The sequence below is a fragment of the Centropristis striata genome, chromosome 7, assembly GCF_030273125.1.
Source record: "Centropristis striata isolate RG_2023a ecotype Rhode Island chromosome 7, C.striata_1.0, whole genome shotgun sequence".
Classification (NCBI taxonomy): Eukaryota; Metazoa; Chordata; class Actinopteri; order Perciformes; family Serranidae; genus Centropristis; species Centropristis striata.
In genome coordinates, this window is record NC_081523.1 from 30,894,983 (window position 1) to 30,917,284 (window position 22,302).

Below are 22,302 nucleotides of genomic sequence, written 5' to 3' on the forward strand. Positions count from 1 at the left end.
CATGTAAATGTCAGGGCTGCACACACTGTTTTCATGCCACACATACCAGGCGAGTGGGTCATTTTTGCAATTAATTCTCAATTCATACTGTTATACTGCAGTCGACCACTTCCAGCCATTTCCCCTTCCACAAAAGTAGCGATATCCTCCAAGTCTGTCTGGTTCCTGCTGCGGAAAAGATGCAGTTTGTTGCATATTATTTTAAAAGTCCTTATACTTATGATAATGTGATGCTGGTGTGCCAAAAGATTTAGTATCTCGTCGTTTGTCAAATCTTGTTGTGAATCTTAAAGTACATTTGTACAAAAGGCCCTCATTTTAACAACTCCTCCTCTCATTTATTAAATATTTTTCGAATTTATTCTCGTAATTAAATATTTACGACTTTAATCTCGTAATTATTTTTTTCTTGATGTGACCCTAATACTCCGTCATAGGAAATATACTATTATGACATTGAACTTATTTTTTTTCATATCTTGTTTTTCAGAATTTCACAGAGTAAGAATATTTTTAAAGTATGAATGATGATCTCTGTGTCTAATTCGACATTATTTATACATGCATTCCTCCTTCACATCACTGGCAGTAGGAAAGAGTTGCTTGATGTGTCTTGTTCTTCACCAAAGTTGTAACTCCTGGAAATAATATGCCATTTTAAACTAAACACAACAGAATACAAAAAGAAAACTTTTAATAATAAAAAAACACCCACACATTGTACCACAATCCAAAATGCTGCAAGTTTACAGACACAGGAAAACAAAAACACTTTTAATAAACCATCCTGTAATAAACCTTGTGAATCCAAACCAAATAACAATGAGTACTTTTCTCTGAGTCTGTTTATGTGGTGACAAATGAGAAATGTCCAAGTGATCTGGATTATGTTTCAAACTCTAAAAAGTATGAATAGTACAAAAAATAAAAATCCACATACATGACAAGCATCAGCCTGCAGGTAAATAGATGGGTCAACAGTCTAATGAATCATTTACAAAGCTGTGATCTCTATGCAAACACTCCCCACTAATATGGTTTTCTTCTGAGTATAGACACTGTAATGGTAGGATAAAAAACGAATTACATTTGTTGTTGAATTTTGCTTCACCAAAATTACTCAAACCTATTTTCTCACCTGCCATCAGTGGTACCTCTGCATGGAGATACTTTAGGTTTTATTTGTTCAGGTTTCAACATATCAGTCTCTGAGGTTTCTGCCTCCACAATACAATGAAAAAATTAAATCTAGCATCAGTTTTTTTAGTAGGTCCAATATAGACTGTCTCCAGTCAAACTATCCAAAAAGGAGATACTGATTATGAGAAAAACACATAGAAAACACATAGGAAAAACAGTTTAGTTTTTAAAACTTGATTTGTCAGCAAAATTCTGTGGAGACAGAAATGTCTGAGGCAGATATCTTAAAAAATGCTCACATAAAGCAAACCAGTCGCCCAACTAGGTACAGCTAGAGCGAAGTGATCTTTTTCCCCCAAAATCTGTTATAATATTGTTATGTTGTTTCTATGTGTCAGTATTTGAATTCACTCAGTACATCAAGCACAAAAAAGTGTGGTAAATGTAGGTCCCTGAGATTGAGCTCCAGATGGCTGGGAGTCCACATGCACAGCAAGTAATCCAGAAAATATATGTGTGATACAGTAGCTGCCCTGTTTATAGCTTGTTATGTAACTGCTTGCTGTCAACCGTGAGAAAGTGGGCTTAAATGTATATGTTGACATATCCTTCTTACACCGACACAGCATTATCAACATATGACAGAATCCAAATAAAGCAGAGGCCAGAGTTCAGGAGAAATACAGAAGATCACATCTTTGGCAGCATGAACCTTTCCGATGTTTTACACCAACTTAGAGGCAAACACACTTTTTTATTCACATTATGTCAAACCGTCTCATGCTAGTCAAAGCTGATGATGCACGTTTGTGAGAACATTTAAACGAACAGTTCAGCATTTTAAGAAATGCAGTTATTTACTTTCTTTCTGAGCATGTGATGAGAAGATGAACTAGACCTGCGAGGAGACATCAACGGGGTCCAAGCCTCCTGTGCAGGTCGGACCCCGCGTCCTGCAGAAGCAACGCAAGTCGGCCCGCACTTGCCTAAAACATAATAATAAAAATAATAATCTTTGCAATTTCAATAGGGTTCCCAGCTCCGCTGTTAATGGGATCGATCGGGCTTGGACCCCTAATAATGATGTTCTGGTTGTTTAAAGCACAGAGCTGGAGTCAGGGCTTGGGTTGCATAGCTTAGCATAAAGACTGGACAGAGGTAGCCTGGGGCAACAAATAATGCTCCCTTTAACAACTTCATTCATTCATTCATTATCCTAAACTGCTTATCCGTACTCGGGTCGCGGGGGGCTGGAGCCGATCCCAGCTGACATTGGGCACCAGACTACCACAGGGCTGACATATAGAGACAGACAATCAAGCTCTCATTCACACCTACGGAGAGTCACCAATTAAACCTCAGTGCATGTTTTGGGACTGTGGGAGGAAGCCGGAATGCCCGGTGAGAACCCACGCTGACACATGGAGAACAAACTCCACACAGAAGAGCCGGAGTTGAACCGGCAACCTGTGCTAACCACTACCCCACCGTGCAGCCCACGGTGGGGTTGTGGTTGTGTAATGTAATTACTTAATCTCTGTTTGTAAATGGACTGCGCTTATATAGCGCTTTTATCCAAAGCTCATTCACCCGTTCACACTTATTCACACTGGTGGCCGAGGCTATCCTTAACGGCCACCTGTCAACTGATGACCGCAGCATTTGAGGTCCAGAATCTTGCCCAAGGACACTTCAACATCTAGGCTGCCCTTGCGTAAGGAACAAACGAATGGGATACAGCATGTCCATTAATGAGCTTTAGAGGTGTCTTATTTTGGAACCAGGCTAGCTGTGTCCTCTGCTTTTATTCATGCTAAGCTAGGCTAACCCCATTTTGACTCCACATCTGTACTTAGACAAACATTAGCTTGATATCCATTTGATCACTTCACAGTATTTTGAACTATTCCTTTAAGTGTAATTCTCTAACAGCACAAAACCAATGTATGCAACTTATGCAAGACAATAAATTGACCATACCCAAAAGAAAGAGATTTAAATGGGGAGGCAGAGTGGTATGGACCAGCTGGAATCATTTACGGAGCATCTGATCTACATTTACAAACTGTAACCTCACCTAATACTAGATAAATTATTATTGCTCTGACTAAATTACAAAGGAACATTTCAGGTTGGTATGATATGAAAGCTGCCCTGTAACAAACCTCAAGTATTGACTAAGATCTGTTAGAACCAATGAAAACATTAGAATTACTGACTTGCCTTTCATGTTTACAGTCAACAGTATGTTTATGAGTATACAAGTCTTTTTCTACGTTTAACTTTCAACGATGTTGAATGAAACATCTTGCTGAGAGCACAGTTCAAGCTCTTCTTCCATCCGTTCTGACTGCTCCGTGTTAATGAGGCACAGTTCAGGTGAACCAGGCCAGGATAAGATGAAATCAGATTTACATGTATTTAGAAAGTAAACAAATTGGTATAAATGAGGAGTTCAATGTTCTAAATATTTCCTACAGTAGAGCAACATGGAAAAAAGTATTATAGACATTTATCTCTGTGCCAGGAAAAAGTCTACAGAGAGGAGGGTGTTGCACCTATATATGCATGGCTGCAAGACTAGCTGTTCAGTTCATGATGGTACTGTATCATGAAATTTAAAGAAACTACTAATTATAGTTTCCCAGGCAATGTTTTTATATGAGCACAGAAACAGCTGTAATGTGAGGGCAGTGCCGGCCCACCGAGTGTATGCTTCATTTCTGACACACAATGGCACAGAGATCAATGAGTAGTGCATGAAAAGAGACAGAGGAAAACAGAGACTTTCCAAAGAAGTGGCAGACCAAATCAGAGCTAAAACACCAGGAAACTAGACACAACCACGGCTAAAAAAAAAAACAACAGAAAATTGGATTAACCAAAGTTAAAACACCAGAAATATTGGATTAAACCAGTCATAAAATACAAGGAAGTATTCGACTGAACCAAGGCAAAAATACCAGGGAATGTTGGATTATACCAAGGTTAAAATAACAGTAAATATTAGACTTAACCAAGGCACAAATACCAAGTATTAGATTAAACTAAGGCTAAATCAATCCCTTTGCTTTGATCTAATGTGTTGAAAGTATGTATGACAAGACATGAAAATATTTCCCAGGTGAATAAATCTTTGACCCAATCCTTTCCTTGACCATCAAACCATTACATCATCTTATCACAGCAGACAGGATACAAAACTCATGTGAAATTGGAAAACCCAAGGGCAAAAAGAAAAAAAAAATGTCTGGATACAGTTTTCAACATCACATGAAAATATTTAGGCCATCAAAGTGTTCATGTATACCAATTTGGGTGCTTCTGTGTAAAATTCAACATGGCATATCCACATAGTCTCACTAAAAAGGCCACAAAAAACAGGCCTGAAAAGGTCCAGTGACACGTGGTTCAGTCTAGTGAAATAATATCCGATATGACGCTGTCAGTCCCTCCTCCAGCGCCCCCTCCTCCTGTGATGACCCGGGTCTCGTGGATGGAGCTGGCAGCATGAGGGCTGGTGTCATAGTGGCTGCTGGAGGAGGAGACCAGGGCTGAGCTGGTGCTGGCTGCAGCTGCACTTTGCATGCTGCTTGTCAGGTTGTCCAGAAACATCTGTGGTCGGTAATGCTGAGTAGAAAAGAAAAGTTGATAATATGTATAAGCTGCTACAATACAACTTTAAAATCCAGTGCATGACAATCATTTTCTACAATCTTCAATGCATTATTACCCTTTTTTTGTAATGACAGATTACATTTGAAACCTTGTAACTGGAATTTTCTAGGTGAACCTTAAATTCTACATAAATATTTGATTAAAATCCTGACTGCAAATATTCCATGCAAAAGTTCCTTCCAGTTTATAGCCCTGAATATCATTAAAAATGTATAACATGGATGGAGGACCTTATAGATATCAATCAAATAGCTTCTGAAAAATGCAATAAAGTGTATTTAGTCGGGTGGCTACAGCTGTTCAACATTTCATATTTTCTTCCCAGCTCATTTTTCAGGGTGGATCAGTTTGTGAAAATCAAGAAAACTAGGTTGACACCCAAACTGTTTAACCCAACAAAAGATGATTGAAGTTGCCATATAAAGTTTTCCTAGTGTCACCAAAACTCATTGTATGAGTCCTTGAGGTCTAAAAACTGTGTTGAATGCATTTATTTCCTCATTAAAATGTTTACAAAGCTGATTAAAAAATATATTTAGTTTAAGTAAAGTCCAGCATTATTTACAGCCATGTTTACTCGCTTGCAGTATTCTTCTCCCCTGCCTCTTTTGGCACATTGCAGCATATTTTGGTGTTACTACCTCCTGGAGAAATGTGCTCATGCACCAAACAAAGCAGGGACCAACTTATAGAAGAACCTGCCTCATAGTGCTACTAAACATCAAGTATTCTTTAAAGTTTGTTTACAAAACAGAAAAAATGTATTTTCTTTCTTTTGATAGTCTGAATTTTACTTGCATCAAGCATCTACACTCATATACCCATAAAAGCAATTTGTACAAATAAAGAGAGCCTACACTGTCCAAGTAGCAGTTGGCTGTTGCTGCTGTTGTTCTTGGCTTAGACTTTTAGCTCGTGTGCGCAGATGGCACGAGGGATGGAGGGATAAGTTAAAAAAAAAAAAATGTTCAAGGGCATGCTCCCCCGGACCCCCCTACTAAATTATGGTATCCCCATCAAAGTCTCAGAAAATCCTGTGGGAAACACTGGTTATAAAGGCTTGACACCCTAGATAAAGAAATTGCCCAGCAGTATGTTTAGGGTAATGAAAGGAGGAGAGATGTTTTTGGGTCCTTCATTGAGTCAGCTTCAAGTCAGTAAATTTGTTTGGCTGCACTCGGAATTTCATGTACAAACTTATTTTTATTTATGTAAATATGTTGGTTGTTGTTTACACTACAATTAATTAAACAATGTTTAAATAAAACATTTTGGTTCAGGCATGTGTTCAAAAAACCCCTTATTGAGTTAAAATCATTTGCTGACAGCTCTGTCCCCCCCAGTTCAAAAATCCTATCTACGCCCCTGTGTTAGGTTAAGAGAAATAATGCATAGTGCAACTATAAACAGTAAAAAATGGTAACATACATACCTGAGGATCTGCTTGAATTAAGGAAAATAAATCCAGACCTATAGGTAAGAAAAAAACATTAGTAACAGCACCATGTAGTGACAGTGACAGTTACAGTCCCTATCCAGCTGACTCACTCTGCATCTCTGTTGGGATGGTGGCCAGGGTGGATGGGTGAAAGGGGACTGCATAGTCAGCAAGCGTAGAGGTCAAATACGATGGATCCAGGGCCTGGACGTTTGGCACGCGCACAGTGGGCTGGAAGGTCAACACTCTGACGGAAAACAGCAAGCTTTTACTGTAAAAGTGTGCTCCAGAAAGCAGTACTAACACTACATGTCTGACGTCCAATGATGTCAAAAACGTCCCTGAATGGTAGCGGTCATTGGAAATAATAAGTGTTGTGGATATTGTAGAATACGGCTACTAATAAATGGAGTTAAAATGACCAATTGACATTTTTCTATGGCCCTAGAACACAACACAGGGAGGCTGGCTTACCCCTTCGCATGCATATCCTCAGTCTTTGAAATGTAAATGCATCGTTTCTTCAGTGGAGGGTCTGTGTCCTCTTCATCAGAGGAGGAGGAGGAGCTTTCCAGAGTCAGGTCAATCACATCAGCCTTCTTAGTGGTGCTAGGCTCAGTAGAATGGGGCACCACTGAAGACTGGCGTAAAGGAGCTGAGGCTAAAAGAGAAAGGTTTAAGGTTAACACTGGTATTATTCTAGATTTGTGTTATCGCCAACAAATCCAAAGAAAGGACCAAAACCCACAACGTGTCTGTCCCCAGTACTTTCTGACTTCCTGTTAGTTGCTAATGGTATACAATTCTTTGTAAACAGTTTTTTAAAGGCTGGTCATTGATGTTTTTTTCAACAACATTACTCAAATGTAAATAACGGTTTTTGTGGACTGAGTAAAAATAAACCACAGTGAGTGCTTATGGTAATGAAGAAATTGCTACCTCATGTTTTATGGCACACAGGACGAAGTTATAACAGGCTTTCTTGCACACAATACTTGTAGGAACAATTCAAATCCAGGTATCAAGGTGGACTTACTCTCAATTTTTGGAATTGACTGAGAGGGGACTTTGACGGCCTCTTTCTTTGGTCTCATGGGACACCAGGTTCCATCCTCCTGGAACTTAATTTCATCCACATCCGAGCAGTCATTCAGGATCTCCAAGAATAAACTGAACACAGAACAAAACACTCACTTAAATCACCAGTATACAATGATTTCATACCGACTTCGTCACATAAGCAGACTGACTACGCTGATGGGTTTTCACAGCATCTGAGCCATGAACCTGTTTTTAAGTTCCAAGGTTTTCATGAACAATAGTGTTTAAAGACTTCAAGTTCACATTCAAATTTTTATATGCATGAGAAATCTTAAAATGTATCATACTTAAATGATATACAGTTGAAACCAGAAGTTTACATACACTATATAAAAAGACACATATGCTTTTTTTCTCACTGTCTGACATGAAATCAGACAATCACTTTTCCTGTTTTAGGTCCGTTAGGATTACCAAAATTATTTCTATTTGCTAAATGCCAGAATAATGAGAGAATGATTTTTCTAGACAATTTTTTATTACTTTCTTCAAAGTCAGAAGTTTACATACACTAACATTATTATGCCTTGAAACAATTTGGGAAAGCCCAGATGATGCTGTCATGTCTTTGGAAGCTTCTGATCATCATAACATCATGGGAAAGTCAAAAGAAATCAACCAAGATATCAGGAAGAGAATTGTGGACTTCCACAAGTCTGGTTCATCCTTGGGTGCAATTTCCAGATGCCTGAAGGTGCCACATTCATCTGTTCAAATAATTATACCCAAGTATAAACACCATAAGAATGTCCAGCCATCATACCGCTCAGGAAGGAGACGGACTCTGTGTCCCAGAGATGAACGTGCTTTGGTCCAAAATGTGCATATCAACCCAAGAACAAAATCAAAAGACCTTGTGAAGATGCTGGCTGAAGCTGGTAAAAGTGTGTCATTATCCACAGTGAAACGAGTCCTGAGACATGGGCTGAAAGGCCACTCTGCCAGGAAGAAGCCATTACTCCAAAAGAAACATAAAAAAGCCATATTACAGTTTGCAAATGCACACAGGGACAAAGACCTTAATTTCTGGAGACATGTCCTGTGGTCTGACAAAACTGTTATCTGGCTGTTTTATGTTTCTTTTGGAGTGCCCACAAGAGGTTGCTATCTTGGTTGATTTCTTTTGACTTTCCCATGATGTTACACAAAGAAGCAGCGTGTTTCAGGTGTGCCTTAAAATACATCCACAGGTGTGTCTCGAATTAACTCTAATGTTGTCAATAAACCTATCAGAAGCTTCCAAAGACATGACAGCATCATCTGGGCTTTCCCTAATTGTTTCAAGCCATAATAATGTTAGTGTATGTAAACTTCTGACTTTAAAGAAAGTAATAAAAAATTGTCTAAAAAAATCCTTCTCTCATTATTCTGGAATTTAGCAAATAGAAATAATTTTGGTAATCCTAACGGACCTAAAACAGGAAAAGTGATTCTCTGATTTCATGTCAGACAGTGAGAAAAAAAGCATATGTGTCTTTTTATATAGTGTATGTAAACTTCTGGTTTCAACTGTATATATCAAACCAGGCTTGGGCGATTTTTCATACACCATACCTTTCTGACATTTCACCAGCTATAGAATGGCCTCTGGTGGTGACTGCTTTGTACTACACATAAAAAAGCATGACTGGACACTTAAAAATCACACTGTCTGGATTTCTAAATATCTTGGTAAACCGTCATTCTGTAATACCACTGGGGCAATGTTTTAGGGGGAGATAACAGGTCAACAGTAGATGTCGCATAGAAGTGGTGGACATCATCTGAAAGATGGAACCTGAAGTTTAACTTTAGATGCAGCTCAGTACTGTGTGTTGTTCTAGCCATAAATCTGCAATATTATTACATTTATTAATAATTTATTTCTAAATTATTAAGGCGTATAAGGGTTTAGAACATTATGGTATGACTATATGAAGTACATTTCCATGCTCAATCACGTCTCATAAGTTGTTGAATGAGAAGGGCTAAGAATGGTCTACAATGTCTTCAGAATACCACATTAAGGCAATTTTCACCTATTGGATGACAACACTTCTGTTCTAGAAACGGCTGAAAACCCCCCTTATGGTCAGTATCATGGTCTCTTGTTTGTGGCTGTAAAGTTTCATGAGGCTGAGATTATCCTAGAGGTCACAGCAGCTTTATACAGTGAGGTCAAGTTTAAAGAAATGCCCTCACTGCAATGAAATGCCATTTTGACTAAAGTCCTGATGGCCCATCAGGGGGTTAAAATATATCTGGATAGGCCCAGATACCAATACCTGGATGTTCTCGGGATCTCTCTAGTAAAATACAATTTATAAAAGTAGTAGAGTTTCAATCACAATCGTAACAAACTGTGTACATATATATATATATATATATATAAGTAAGTGATAGCTGGGCAATCCATCAAGATCTGAATGTAAAAATGCTTCAGCAGTATGTGATGTGGTTGATTAAGTTTAACCAACCCATCAATGATGAGACTTTCGTATGCAGCCTTCTTGTCACACACAGGACAAATCCAGGTGGGTTTCTTCTCATTCATCTGCAGATAGAGGGCAGCGTCAAAGCACTGCAGGTGAGAGCAGGTCACCGCCCGGCATGGCACCGTCAGTCGCATCTTACCCAGCTGGAGAACAAAACATACTAAAGTCAGTCAAAACTAATTAATAAAGAAAGTGGTTGGTTCGTTGTCCATGCATGACGTCCAACTGATACAAATTCATGAGCTAACACTTAATACAAAGTTCTTGCACCCCAGAAAGTCTTACAGACATGAAACATGAAAACAGTATGTCACTGTGTAAGTAGACAATACCATACATCTTATACATAAGCACAAATTGTAGGCAATAGTTAATGATTCAATGATGAATGTTAGAGTTTTCTGTTAGCTAAGCTAGTAGAGGTAACCATGCAGTGAACTGCGAGGAGTTATGGTTACATGAACAAAGGTTTAACCAGCGGTGTACTAACTATGTGCCAATTGGAAATATATGCAAATGCTATTTTGATTGATAGATCTAATGATCTGACTAGTATATGTGTCTGTGGAATATGAAGCTGATGGACAAACTATTTTCTTTGGAGTGTGACATACAAAGCAACGTACTGTTTTCATAGTTTTTCATGCAATATGCTGGTCAGACTTCAGCGACATCAGCATTATACCACTAGTAATCGTCATATGACACTAATGAAAGAGTGGGACAGATGACATTAGTATCTGCCTGTGATATGGGGGTGACAAGTCGTTTGTAAGTTGCACACAAGCATCTGTATATCAAAACAACCTGTGGCATATGTCAACAAGAATCAGAATACTATAGGCAGGTGAGATGTGGTTTATGATTGAGAAACATTTCTCTGTATCAAAGGCCGGTAGAACAGCTGAGGCATACCAAAAACCAACTTCCCACAAGGTACCATTTATTAATTATGGACATAATGAATACATTGGCCAGTGGTTTCCAGTTTATGGGGAGACTTGTGGCAGAAAGAAATGCATGCTCAAAACATACAGTGCACTCATTACTTTCACATAGCTCTACAAACTACAATTCATGCTGCCAGAATCATTTGAAAGTTGCTGTGATCACATTAACATTTGACACAGATCAGAGCTTCATTTACCGGGCACATTAGCGAGACTCGAAGGCTTGTGGTAGCAATCTCACTGTCTGGATCTGCTGTCAGCTTCTCTTTAACTAGAACACAGAGGGCAGAGAAGTGCAAAAAGTAAACAAAAAGAGTTTACACATTTTTAAAAGCATATATTATGCCAGAAGCAAATATAAAAAGACACTTCCAGTTCTGTGAATCTGACATCACACTGTCTTTCAGAGAATGTTAAGTGTTGATCTGAGTCTCTTCATTCAAATCTGTTTAGACATATTTTCTTATGGTCTTGCGTCCATTTGTTGTCAGGTCTGCTTTTTTAAATAACAGACAGGTTGATTTCATATTTGGGTAGTGTAGCTTTACACAACAAGGTCAGCAAATAACTGATGATAACCATACTTTCTCTGAACACAGTTGCAGATCGCAGAAGGTCATGCTCATAGTAACCAGGTTACAGTGAGCTTTCTGCAGTAATCAGATGCACAAACAGCAGCTCAAATTCTCCTGGGAACTTTTTTTTGGGTCCATGTATATGTATGACTGGGTTTCTCATTAACTTAGTATGGGCCAGACAAAGATTTCAGTCCTGGGACCCAAACTGGTGAATTCTGTCAGAAATCTAGTAGCATGTTTTTTTTTTTTAAATGTTTAAGACCAACCCAAAATGTATTTTTTTTGCTGTCCCTGAGACAGAAGGATGCCGTAAAGTAGAAGTCTGAATAAGTTACTTCCTATTGCTGAACATTTGACTATTTGTAAAGTTACAACACATTCACTCTCCCATTACAGAGCGTGTCCTCTCACTGCACAATCAGCCCTTTCACACTCAAATCAGAACACCATACTGTATTACTACTGGAGTCAAAATAAGGTGGAATGTAGGGCAGACACTGATTGCAGATGTGAATGTGCACGTAGATTTTCATTAGCTGTCTGACTGCAGTGCAAATATACGTGTTGTCCCAATACCTGAGTAACCTGGTTTCTTGTGTGCATGTTAGCGTACTGGCATACTGTAGGTAAGGTAAATGTTTGATGGATTTGCGAAGACTGCAGTTAGGTATAACTTTTGGTGGGCAACATGAAAGTGTTGTCATAATGGTATATTGTATAGTTACTTAGTGCTCTGGAGTGGTCTGGGTTTCTGATGCCCTTCATCCTCAGCCTCTGCAGGAGCAGTGGTGATGTCAGCTGCCTCACCAGGTACACAGACATAGAATAGGTCTGAAAAACAATATGATCGACAACCTTTACAAAGAAATTCCTGTTACTACCCCAAACATCATGTCCAAAACAAGCAAAGATAAAAGAGAGGAAACAATCAAAAAGGTTTTAATGAGGTTTATGTTCTCACTTTTCCAATTTCAGGCGCCCATGTCACTGAAATCTGGTTGGGCACTGCAGAGGAAAGTCGGACAAGGGAAGTAATGTTTAATGGTCTTCCTGGTCTCTTCTGTTCCACACCATTTTTTGGTGGTGGTGCATAACCCTACAGGAAAAAGTCCTTTGTTAGTACCTTATGGTATAATATTCAAGTTGGCTTTTTATTGGTACTTCTCTGACATTAAACAAGCACTTACTGGCAAAGGAAAAAGTTTCCCATTGACCTTTATACAAAGACTGTTTGGATAGTTATCCTCTTGCGGGCAACTTGTCTCTGACAAACAAAACCTGACAACACACAAATAAGCATATAAGAAAATAGAAACGCTGCTCACTGATATGAAAAAAAAGTGTAAATTTAAGTGACATGAACATGATGGATATTTTTGTGCTGTGTCCTGAACCAGTGTTTACCCTGTTAATAGTATATGTTTAGTGTTTTTAATAACTCTGATAGAAGGAGGTGTTGACACATTCACAAAGGAAGGTTTGGAGTCATCACAAAAACATAATACAAAGTATATTACATAATTTAAAGAGAAAATGTGGGTTTCTTAATTCAAATCCATTTTTGGCTAAGAATTTGCTTAGAATCACATATAATTTACAGGCCAGAAAAATCTGAACATTCTCACCTCAGTTGAATTTGAACCATGTAGTCCCTTCTGCCACCTGGTAGAAAGTCCCTGTAAACAAACAAGGTTAAACATTCTGAACACACAACATGTTTATATCCCAGACTTTGGCAAGTTTTTCTCGAAACAGGCCTACCTGGATATGCATACTTCACGAACTTGCTGTGGCGTCAAGGCAAAGATAAAATATTTTTCTTGGTGGTACCTCTGTGCAGGACTTGCTCCTGAAAACACAAATGACTGTTAGTGATCACACCGCTAACCCACAAATTCTGCACTCAATCTGTTGTCTTTACTTTACTATGCTTTCATGTTTTCATGTCACAATAGCCTACAGGACTCACTTCCACAGTGTTAATTCTTTATACCAAAAGGGAACGAAAACGCCACAGACCTAGACTTGAAGGCTTGATTAGGACGTCCAGCACATCATAGAAGGGGAGGGGCTTCATCTGCACATCCGGGTGGACAGGGGGGATGAGAGGTGCTGGCTGCTGGAGATTCATGCTGGTTTTGGTGTCGTGCCACACGGCTGTTTCACCAGTCAACAGGCTGAAGTCTGTGTTACAGGAATGATTCCTGCTAACAGAAATGTCAGTTTTCAAAACAGTTCCATGTCCTACATTACAGAGACTTTATTGTGGCCAAATCAGGGTCAGGTTTATGATTTTGGAATAACACTGATGACACAGCTCCTTTTTTCTGATTTGCACTGCTGGACTGCAGCTACTCTTAAACAAACCCTGAGCCCTCAGGAGAAGCTCATATTTACAACCACTTTTGTTATGTCAAACAGCATGAACGCTTTCAAAGTTGATAGCATCCTGTGTAATACAACAACAATAAGACAAGTACACCGAGACTTGAAGCACACTGAGCACCTCTGCTAGGGCTGGCCCATATGGACCAAAAGTCATATCCACGATATATATCCTGATATTTTTATCGCAAAGTGAGAGCAAATATTCAGTCAAAGTCAAATATGACATGTTATAAGTAGTTTTATTGAAACCGTTTATTTAAGTGAACATAAATACTGTATAAATACTGTACAACAGGAGTACCTTTTTTTTTTTTTTTTTTAATCAAAGCTCCATAAAGTGCACATTTAAATAAAAAAATATCTTAAATAAAAATAGCCTATGAAATAAAATAGACTAATCTTTTTTCTGAAATAAATATATTTATATGAGAAAAGAATAATAAACATTACAAAATAACTAAATATGACAAACCCTAGTAAGGGCAGCATTTATATATAAAGAAAGAAAAAAACTATATTGATATATGCGACATGGTCTAATTCCATATCACATTTAAAAATATGTCGATATATACACAGGAAGTGGTGGGCGATATTGGCAAAAAAAAATCTGGATTATTATTTTTTTAATTTTCCTAAAACAATAATCTGACAATATCCTTTAAAATTGTATTTCTTTACCTAAAAAGAAGCTGTTAAAATGATTCTTGCTTACCAGGACATCTATAGATGGACACAATGTTTCAGAACGACAGCTCTTGTTTATTTTCTTTAAATTTAAGCATTCAAGAGACTCCCAATTAAACTTCAATATAGAGACATTAAATTATCAGTGTTTCCTCTAGGAAGCGGGGGTAAAGGGTTATTTGTCCCCTGGATGGGGTGTGCGTGTAGCAATTTAGAAAGTATAAAAAATTACACTCAACTGCAAAACTAGCTTTAGAACCAGTGTTTCCCCACAGGATTTTCTGAGACTATGATGGCGGAAAGCAAACAAAGTACACACGTGGACAAAATTGTCGGTACCCCTCAGTTAATAAAAGAAAAACTCACAGAAATAACTTGATTTTGACAAAAGTAATAATAAATAAAAATTCTATGAAAATTAACCAATGAAAGTCAGACATTGCTTTTCAACCATGCTTCAACAGAATTATTAAAAAAGTCATGAAACAGGCTTGGACAAAAATGATGGTACCCTTAACTTAATATTTTGTTGCACAACCTTTTGAGGCAAATGATTCCTGTAACTGTCAATGAGACTTCTGCACCTCTCGGCAGGTATTTTGGCCCACTCCTCATGAGCAAACTGCTCCAGTTGTCTCAGGTTTGAAAGGTGCCTTTTCCAGACGGCATGTTTCAGCTCCTTCCAAAGATGCTCAATAGGATTTAGGTCGGGGCTCATAGAAGGCCACTTTAGAATGGTCCAATGTTTTCCTCTTAGCCATTCTTGGGTGTTTTTAGCTGTGTTTTGGGTCATTATCCTGTTGCAAGACCCATGACCTGCAACTGAGACCAAGCTTTCTGACACTGTCCAGCACATTTCTCTCTAGAATCCCTTGATTGTCTTGAGATTTCATTGTACCCTGTACAGATTCAAGACACCCTATGCCAGATGCCGCAAAGCAGGCCCAGAACATAACAGAGCCTCCTCCATGTTTCACAGTAGGGACAGTGTCCTTTTCTTAACATGCTTCATCTTTTCGTCTGTGAACATAGAGCTGATGTGCCTTGGCAAAAATTGCCATTTTTGTCTCATCTGTCCATAGGATATTCTCCCAGAAGCTTTGTGGCTTGTCAACAAATTCCAGTCTGGCTTTTTTATGATTCGTTTTCAACAATGGTGTCCACTTTGGCTCAAACAACGATGGATGGTGCAATCTGACACTGATGTTCCTTGAGCTTGAAGTTCACCTTTAATCTCTTTAGAAGTTTTCCTGGGCTCTTTTGTTACCATTCATATTATCCGTCTCTTTGATTTGTCATCAATTTTCCTCCTGCGGCCATGTCCAGGGAGGTTGGCTACAGTCCCATGGATCTTAAATTTCTGAATATTATGTGCAACTGTAGTCACATGAACATCAAGCTGCTTGGAGATGGTCTTATAGCCTTTACCTTTAATATGCTTGTCTTTATATTTTTTTTAAATCTCCTGAGACAACTCTTTCCTTCGCTTCCTCTGGTCCATGTTGAGTGTGGTACACAACATGTCACCAAACAGCACAGTGACTACCTGTAGCCCTATATATAGGCCCACTGACTGATTACAATATTGTAGACACCTGTGATGCTAATTAGTGGACACACCTTGATTTAACATGTCCCTTTGGTCACATTATTTCCAGTCTTTTCTAGGGGTACCATCATTTTTGTCCAGGCCTGTTTAATGAGTTTATTTTTTTAATTAATTCTGTTGAACCACAGTTCAGTTCAGTTAAATGACCAAGTATGGCCACACAAAATAAAACGTGGCGCTTTTCGAAGCGGATAAAAAGGAGAACTATAATGTATGGCGGAATAGCACTTGGGAGCACTTCGACTCGGCGCAGTAATATCATCACTCCTGAGGGGAGAAGATTTTTCAGGAGTGATGATATTACTGCGCCGAGTCGAAGTGCTCCCAAGTGCTATTCCGCCATACATTATAGTTCTCCTTTTTATCCGCTTCGAAAAGCGCCACGTTTTATTTTGTGTCGCCATACTTGGTCGTTTAACTACTCGTGTAGCTGTATTTAAATAGGGAAAACGTGGAGGAGTTTGGTCGCTTCTAACTGTCCATCTGTTTGGATCCTAATGAATGAACGGGGCTAAGCTAAGTGCTAGCCAAGTGGCGCCGCACGCCAGGGTGATTGAGTGCACGCATTGAGAGGTCTGTATCAACTCGTCTTACTTGACCGAATAACATGTTTTAGTATGAAAAAACGGTGGAGTGTTCCTTTAAGCTTTAAACCCCCCACAGAATTATAACAGTGAAGGAACCCTACTGACCCTTTGATATTTGCTCCATGCTGGATTGTCCTTTAAGCATCTAAAATATTAAAGATATTAATGTCAAAATGTATTCAATAAAAACATGGAAAATATATATCACATGATGGTGAAAATGTATTTAGTAGGCTTTTATAAAAAGAAAGAATATACATCAAAATACAAAACACTAGAATTAAGATTTTTTTCCAGGGTTCCTACACCTCTTTCAAATTCAAATTCAGGTACTTATAAAGCATTTTCTAGGTGCATTTCCAAGCTTTTTTAGTACATAACTTACATTGTGGTAAATCCCATTTATATACAGTACAAACAGCATACTGATTATCTCACTCCTACATGGTACACAATGTTTACTGTGGTACAAACAAACAAATTATATTTCTCAAAGCATTCTACTGAAGGATGACAAATTATATCAACAAAGTCTTGACATCCTATTTCACCTAAAGTTTCAAAATCCCAGCACTCTTCAAACCTTGAACGTTAAAATGAAAGCATTTACAGGAACTCCAGCCTCTGTTGGAACCCTGCCTTTAATAGCAGATTACTTAAAGGTTATATCTTGCACATTAAAGTCTTATCGACATGAAGTGTTTTCATGCTCTGTCATGCATGCCAATGCTTATGAACAAAGTAAGGTAATGTGTTGATTCAGCCATATTCTGCATTATTTGCATGCTTTGAACACATTAGAAAACAACATGCATGTCTCATGCAATCTATAGCCATTAGATTACAAAATGAACAGAACATTCCAGGAATAAGTTTCAGGTTTTCCGAAACACTATTGAATAAAACCATTAATGAAAAAAAGCCATTGAATCCCAGCTGCTGAGGGAACTTGTTATTCTGTGTTTCTATGTTTCTGCTCAGCCTGCAGTCATAATACCAGCGTAAACTTGACACTTAGGAATGTATATTTGAGGAACGACTTGGGTCACCATTGACCACTTGAGTGAGATGTCAGGTTGACCATATAAGCTGACCACACATGACCACATATATTAATTCTGTGTTGACAACTTTACCATGTAAGCATGATGTAAAGCAACTTTCTATGTACCTTAAATATCTGGCACTAGTGGTGGGCGTTACACTGGTGTGCCACGACATGGATTTTACAATACCATCATCAATGTGACAAAAGGGAGTGTCGAACTGTCCATTAAATAGGCCTCCACTTAAGACAGGCTAGGCGAAGCCATCAATCAAGAGAGAAACATATAATGGTGAAGAAAGGTCTGACCTACAGCATATATTATCTGAAAAGAGATGAGTGGATTGTCAGAACAAGACGGTGAGACTGAGGAGAGGAAACTCTCGTTCCAAAAAGAGGTGGCACCTCCATTATTTGAAACTGGTTTGGTTTTAAAACATCTGACAGGGCGCAAACTTCAACAATATGCAACATTTGCCACAGTGTAGTGATAGCAAGAGGTGGTAACACAAGCAACCAGTTTCATTATTTAAAAAACACACACAGCCGTGAATATGATGAGGCAAACAGGGCCAAAATCAGTGCAACCAGCGGAGCACGTCCCAAACTACACAGGTGTCGCTCCAGTTAGCGTTTACTGCTGCTACACATTACGACAAGAGTAGTAAGTGATGAAAGATAGGGGCTTTGATGAAGTGTGTTTGGTGTGCATGAGAACTAACAGCGGTGTAAACATGGTGACGAGACACACGGTTTGGACACAGACTGGACACTGCTCTTGGTAAATTACACTATTCAAACCCTATTGAAAATGTTCAGTGTGTCCGTACCAGTGATGTAAGAAGTATTCAGATCCCTTACTTAAGTAAAAGTGCTAGTACCACATTTCAGAATTACACCACTACAAGTAAAATTCCTGCATTTAAAAACTTACTGAAGTCAAAAAAGTATTAGCATCAAAATGTACCTAAAGAATAAAAAGTAAAAATACTTGCAGATTGTTAGACTATATATATTCCATTTCCAAATATATTATTTATTTATTTTTAAAGATATTTTTTGTGCATTTTGTAGCTTTATTGACAGGAGAGATATTGAGAGTGATAGGGGGAGACAGAGGGGAAGACATTTGGGAAAGGGCTCCGAGCCTGCTTACGAGGACTGGGCCTCTGTGGTATGCGCTCTACCAGGTGTGCCACCGGGAACGGCCCCAAATGTATTATTTTATTATTATTATTATTGTTGATGCGTTTATTTAATGTCAAGGTAGAGCTTTCATGTCTCTGTTTGATAAGGATACATACCAGTTATTTATTATATAACCAAAATGTTAACTTTATACTTTAGTTGGGGGGGGGGGGGGGGGGGGGGGGGGGGAGGCAGGGTAGACACATATATATATATATATATATATATATATATATGGGGTAGACCCTAGACAGATCGCCAGACTATCACAGCCATTCACGCTCTCATACACACCTACTGGTTGGTCAGAGTCACCAATTAAATCTAGGCTGCATGTTTTTGGACACTGGGAGGAAGCCGGAGTAGATAGCCCACACTGACACGGGGAGAACATGCACACAGAAGAGCCGCCATAATAGGGCTACACCACCGCGTAGCCCTATTTATTACTTAAAACTGAAAACATGAATATAAGCAAGTCATCGTGTGTCAAGTTAAGTCACAAGCATTTGACTTCCAAGCCAAGTCTCAAGTCATTTATTTTCTGTCAAGTCAAGCTGCAAGTAATCAAAACACTGACTTGAGTCAACTTGAATCCGAGTACATGTCAACATCCTTGAGCCGCAAGTTATGTGACACTATGTGACTTACTTAAGTCGACAAGTATATGAAACGTTACACAAAATACTGAATGTTATGGTGATCAGTTAAAGATTCCCAGAGTAATAAGCTTTAACTCATGGTAGATGACCAAACCTCACAGCTGATGATCAACTATCTGAACGTAACTGAGCAGCAGTAGCGTTAAGTTTTACAACCGATTACACAAATCGACTCTAAAATATGTGTACGTGAGCTATACAGTTGTGTTTATTTACACTGTTAGGCACCCTAGCGTAAACTTTTGGCTAACTGTGTGCATCGTCGTGATATTACCTGCATGTAATTGATTTCTTACAGACATCAATTATATTACTTAAAGGTAACTCAACAGCTTTAAACATCCACGTAATTATACAAGCTTGGAGTAACTAAAAGCTTATATATTTATAATTCAGTGATTGTTTTAGCTCCTTGCAGTGAGCTAACAATGGACCTATGAGCAACTGTCTTGTTATAAACTGTTAGCATTACGGCTAACTACCGCAACCCAAACGATGCGTTTTTAAAGTGCCTATTCCTGCCTGCTGTTGTTGTATCCTTATCCTCTTAGCACATCAACTCCAAACGTCATGTATCGACCAGTTCATTCGCTGCAATGTATCGTTACAATTTGTAACGTTGACAGAAGTAAGTCATAATCAGTGTTTCTGTTTTTGCCTACCCGAAACTCTTCACTCTCGGCCATCTTGTTGTTCCGTCATCCCGCCCAGCCAGCATGACTACTTCCGGGTGACGCCACAGCTGGGCGGTGGAGGTCCAGTCAGGACCTTATTTCAGGGCCGGCTCTAGCCCATTTGGTGCCCTAGGCGAGATCCATTCTTGTTGAGCAGCTCCGCTTGCTGTTCACGGAGGGGGGAACTCCCGTTTTTGTTTGCCCGTGGTGCCAACCAGGCTATATAATACAACCGTCTTTCTATATAATCATTAATTTACAAGTAAATTCGGAAAGAAGCACAGCTGGAGACCGCTAACAAAGTTAGAGACAAGAGAGACAATGAAAGTGCAACCCCGCAAAAAATGTGCTGTGTTAAGCTAGCGTTGCTTTATTTCAACCTAGCTAGCAAGTTAATAAAAATCAAACGTCTTTATACAAAACGGCATTAAAAAAAGATGACATAACGTTACCTTTATATTGGGACTTCTTCTCCTCCTCGTCTTTTCTTCTCTTCCGATACTGTGCACCGGAGAGCTTTGAAGGCCGTTTCATCTTGCAAGATATATCAAAACATAGCATAACTTGTCTGTCACTTGACGTGACCTGACCTCTGTGACACTGATCTGACTGTCTAAGGGGGGGCAGTCAATGACCACATGTCACGTGACTCAGCACCACAAGTGAGAAAATTTCAGACAGAACACGAAGCAAGGGCGACAATGGGCATCGAAAATTATTATTGATTTCTTTTCTTTTATAGGAGCATCTATAATAATATTTGTTTTCATTTACATTGAACATTCACAATTACATTTTTACAGTAGAGGTTATATATAGTGTTCTACATTTTGGTTTCATTTAGCCCATGTGGCATTTGAAATGATGACTAGCCTATGTGTTAAAAGTGTGGTTCTAACCATGTAAAGGACTTAATTTAATCAACTTTAATTTTAAGCAAGTCAAGCTCTGTAACATCAATGATGCAATAAAATTGTTTAAAATAACTTGACTTGTACACTTATAATGATTGGTACAGGCTTGAGTATTTTTTATAACCTTTATTTAACCAGATGAAAGCCCATTGAGATCAGGATATCTTTCACAAGGGTGACATGGCCAAGAGGTCAGCAGCACACATCATAAAAACAGGGAGGTGACTGTAGACAAAAACATACAGTTTTCAAAGTGCAAAAGTGTTTTACAATAAAAAGGGTGGGAACTGTAACAAACAACAATTTAAAAACACAAGCACTGGTCAATTTTCTCAAGCTGTCTCTTTCTGAGGATAGAACGGAAAACTCCAAGTGGGAGTGGGAAGGATTTATTCAAGTCAAACATATGGCCAGGCTATAAATCAAATCCTGACATATTACAAATATTAATGTGATATCCCTATAGACAAAACCAGTCAAGTCAAGGGTTAAACTCATTCCATTTTAAAACAGGTACATTTAAGGTTAAAGTTCTGTTGTTGACTATGAACCCTACACATATCAAAGAAAATTCAGGATTTCCCTGAAATTTGGACAGAAGAGCTGACGCCTAGTTAACGTAGTGCTTAAATCTTTGCACTGGTTACCCGTTAGAACAAGAATCGATTTCAAAATACTGCTCCTGGTTTATAAAGCACTACACGGCCTTGCACCTCAGTACATCACAGATATGCTCATCACCTACACCCCAGCAAGAACACTTTGGTCAACAGGCAGTGGCAACTTACTCATCCCTCACACCAGATCCAAAGAAGGAGAAGCAGCTTTTAGTGTTTATGCCCCGCGAAAGTGGAACACCCTGCCTGACTCAGTTAAACATGCCAAATCAGTAGCCATTTTTAAAAACAGATTAAAAACCAATCTTTTTTCAACAGCATTCGGTTGAACTGTGTACGTGTGGTTGTGGGAGTGGGTGCACATGTGTGAGTAAGTAAGTGTGTATGTGGTGAATATGGCATAGCTTGTCTACCTGCACTCTTCAATTAATTTGTAATTGATTTTTTCTAATTGTTTGTATTTGCTTGTTTTCTGTTGTTTTGTTTTGTTTTTTTAACTGTAATTATGTATATCCATTGTGAGGCACATTGAGTCTGCCTTGTGCATGAAATGCGCTCTATAAATAAAGTTT

General features: G+C 38.7%; 1 protein-coding gene across 1 annotated transcript; it reads right to left on the reverse strand.

The window, feature by feature from the left end:
- Nucleotides 1-677: 677 nt before the first annotated feature.
- On the reverse strand, nt 678-20,321 carry pias2 (protein inhibitor of activated STAT, 2). The gene is made up of 14 exons (XM_059336905.1): nt 20,188-20,321; nt 13,379-13,563; nt 13,121-13,208; nt 12,985-13,035; nt 12,547-12,637; nt 12,321-12,455; nt 12,085-12,190; nt 10,979-11,052; nt 9,814-9,974; nt 7,293-7,426; nt 6,731-6,917; nt 6,367-6,503; nt 6,251-6,288; nt 678-4,770 (listed from the first exon to the last, which is right to left on the reverse strand). The coding sequence occupies exons 1-14, from the start codon at nt 20,241-20,243 to the stop codon at nt 4,552-4,554; spliced, it is 1,662 nt and encodes a 553-aa protein (XP_059192888.1). The 5' UTR covers nt 20,244-20,321; the 3' UTR covers nt 678-4,551.
- Between the last annotated feature and the right edge of the window lie 1,981 nt (nt 20,322-22,302).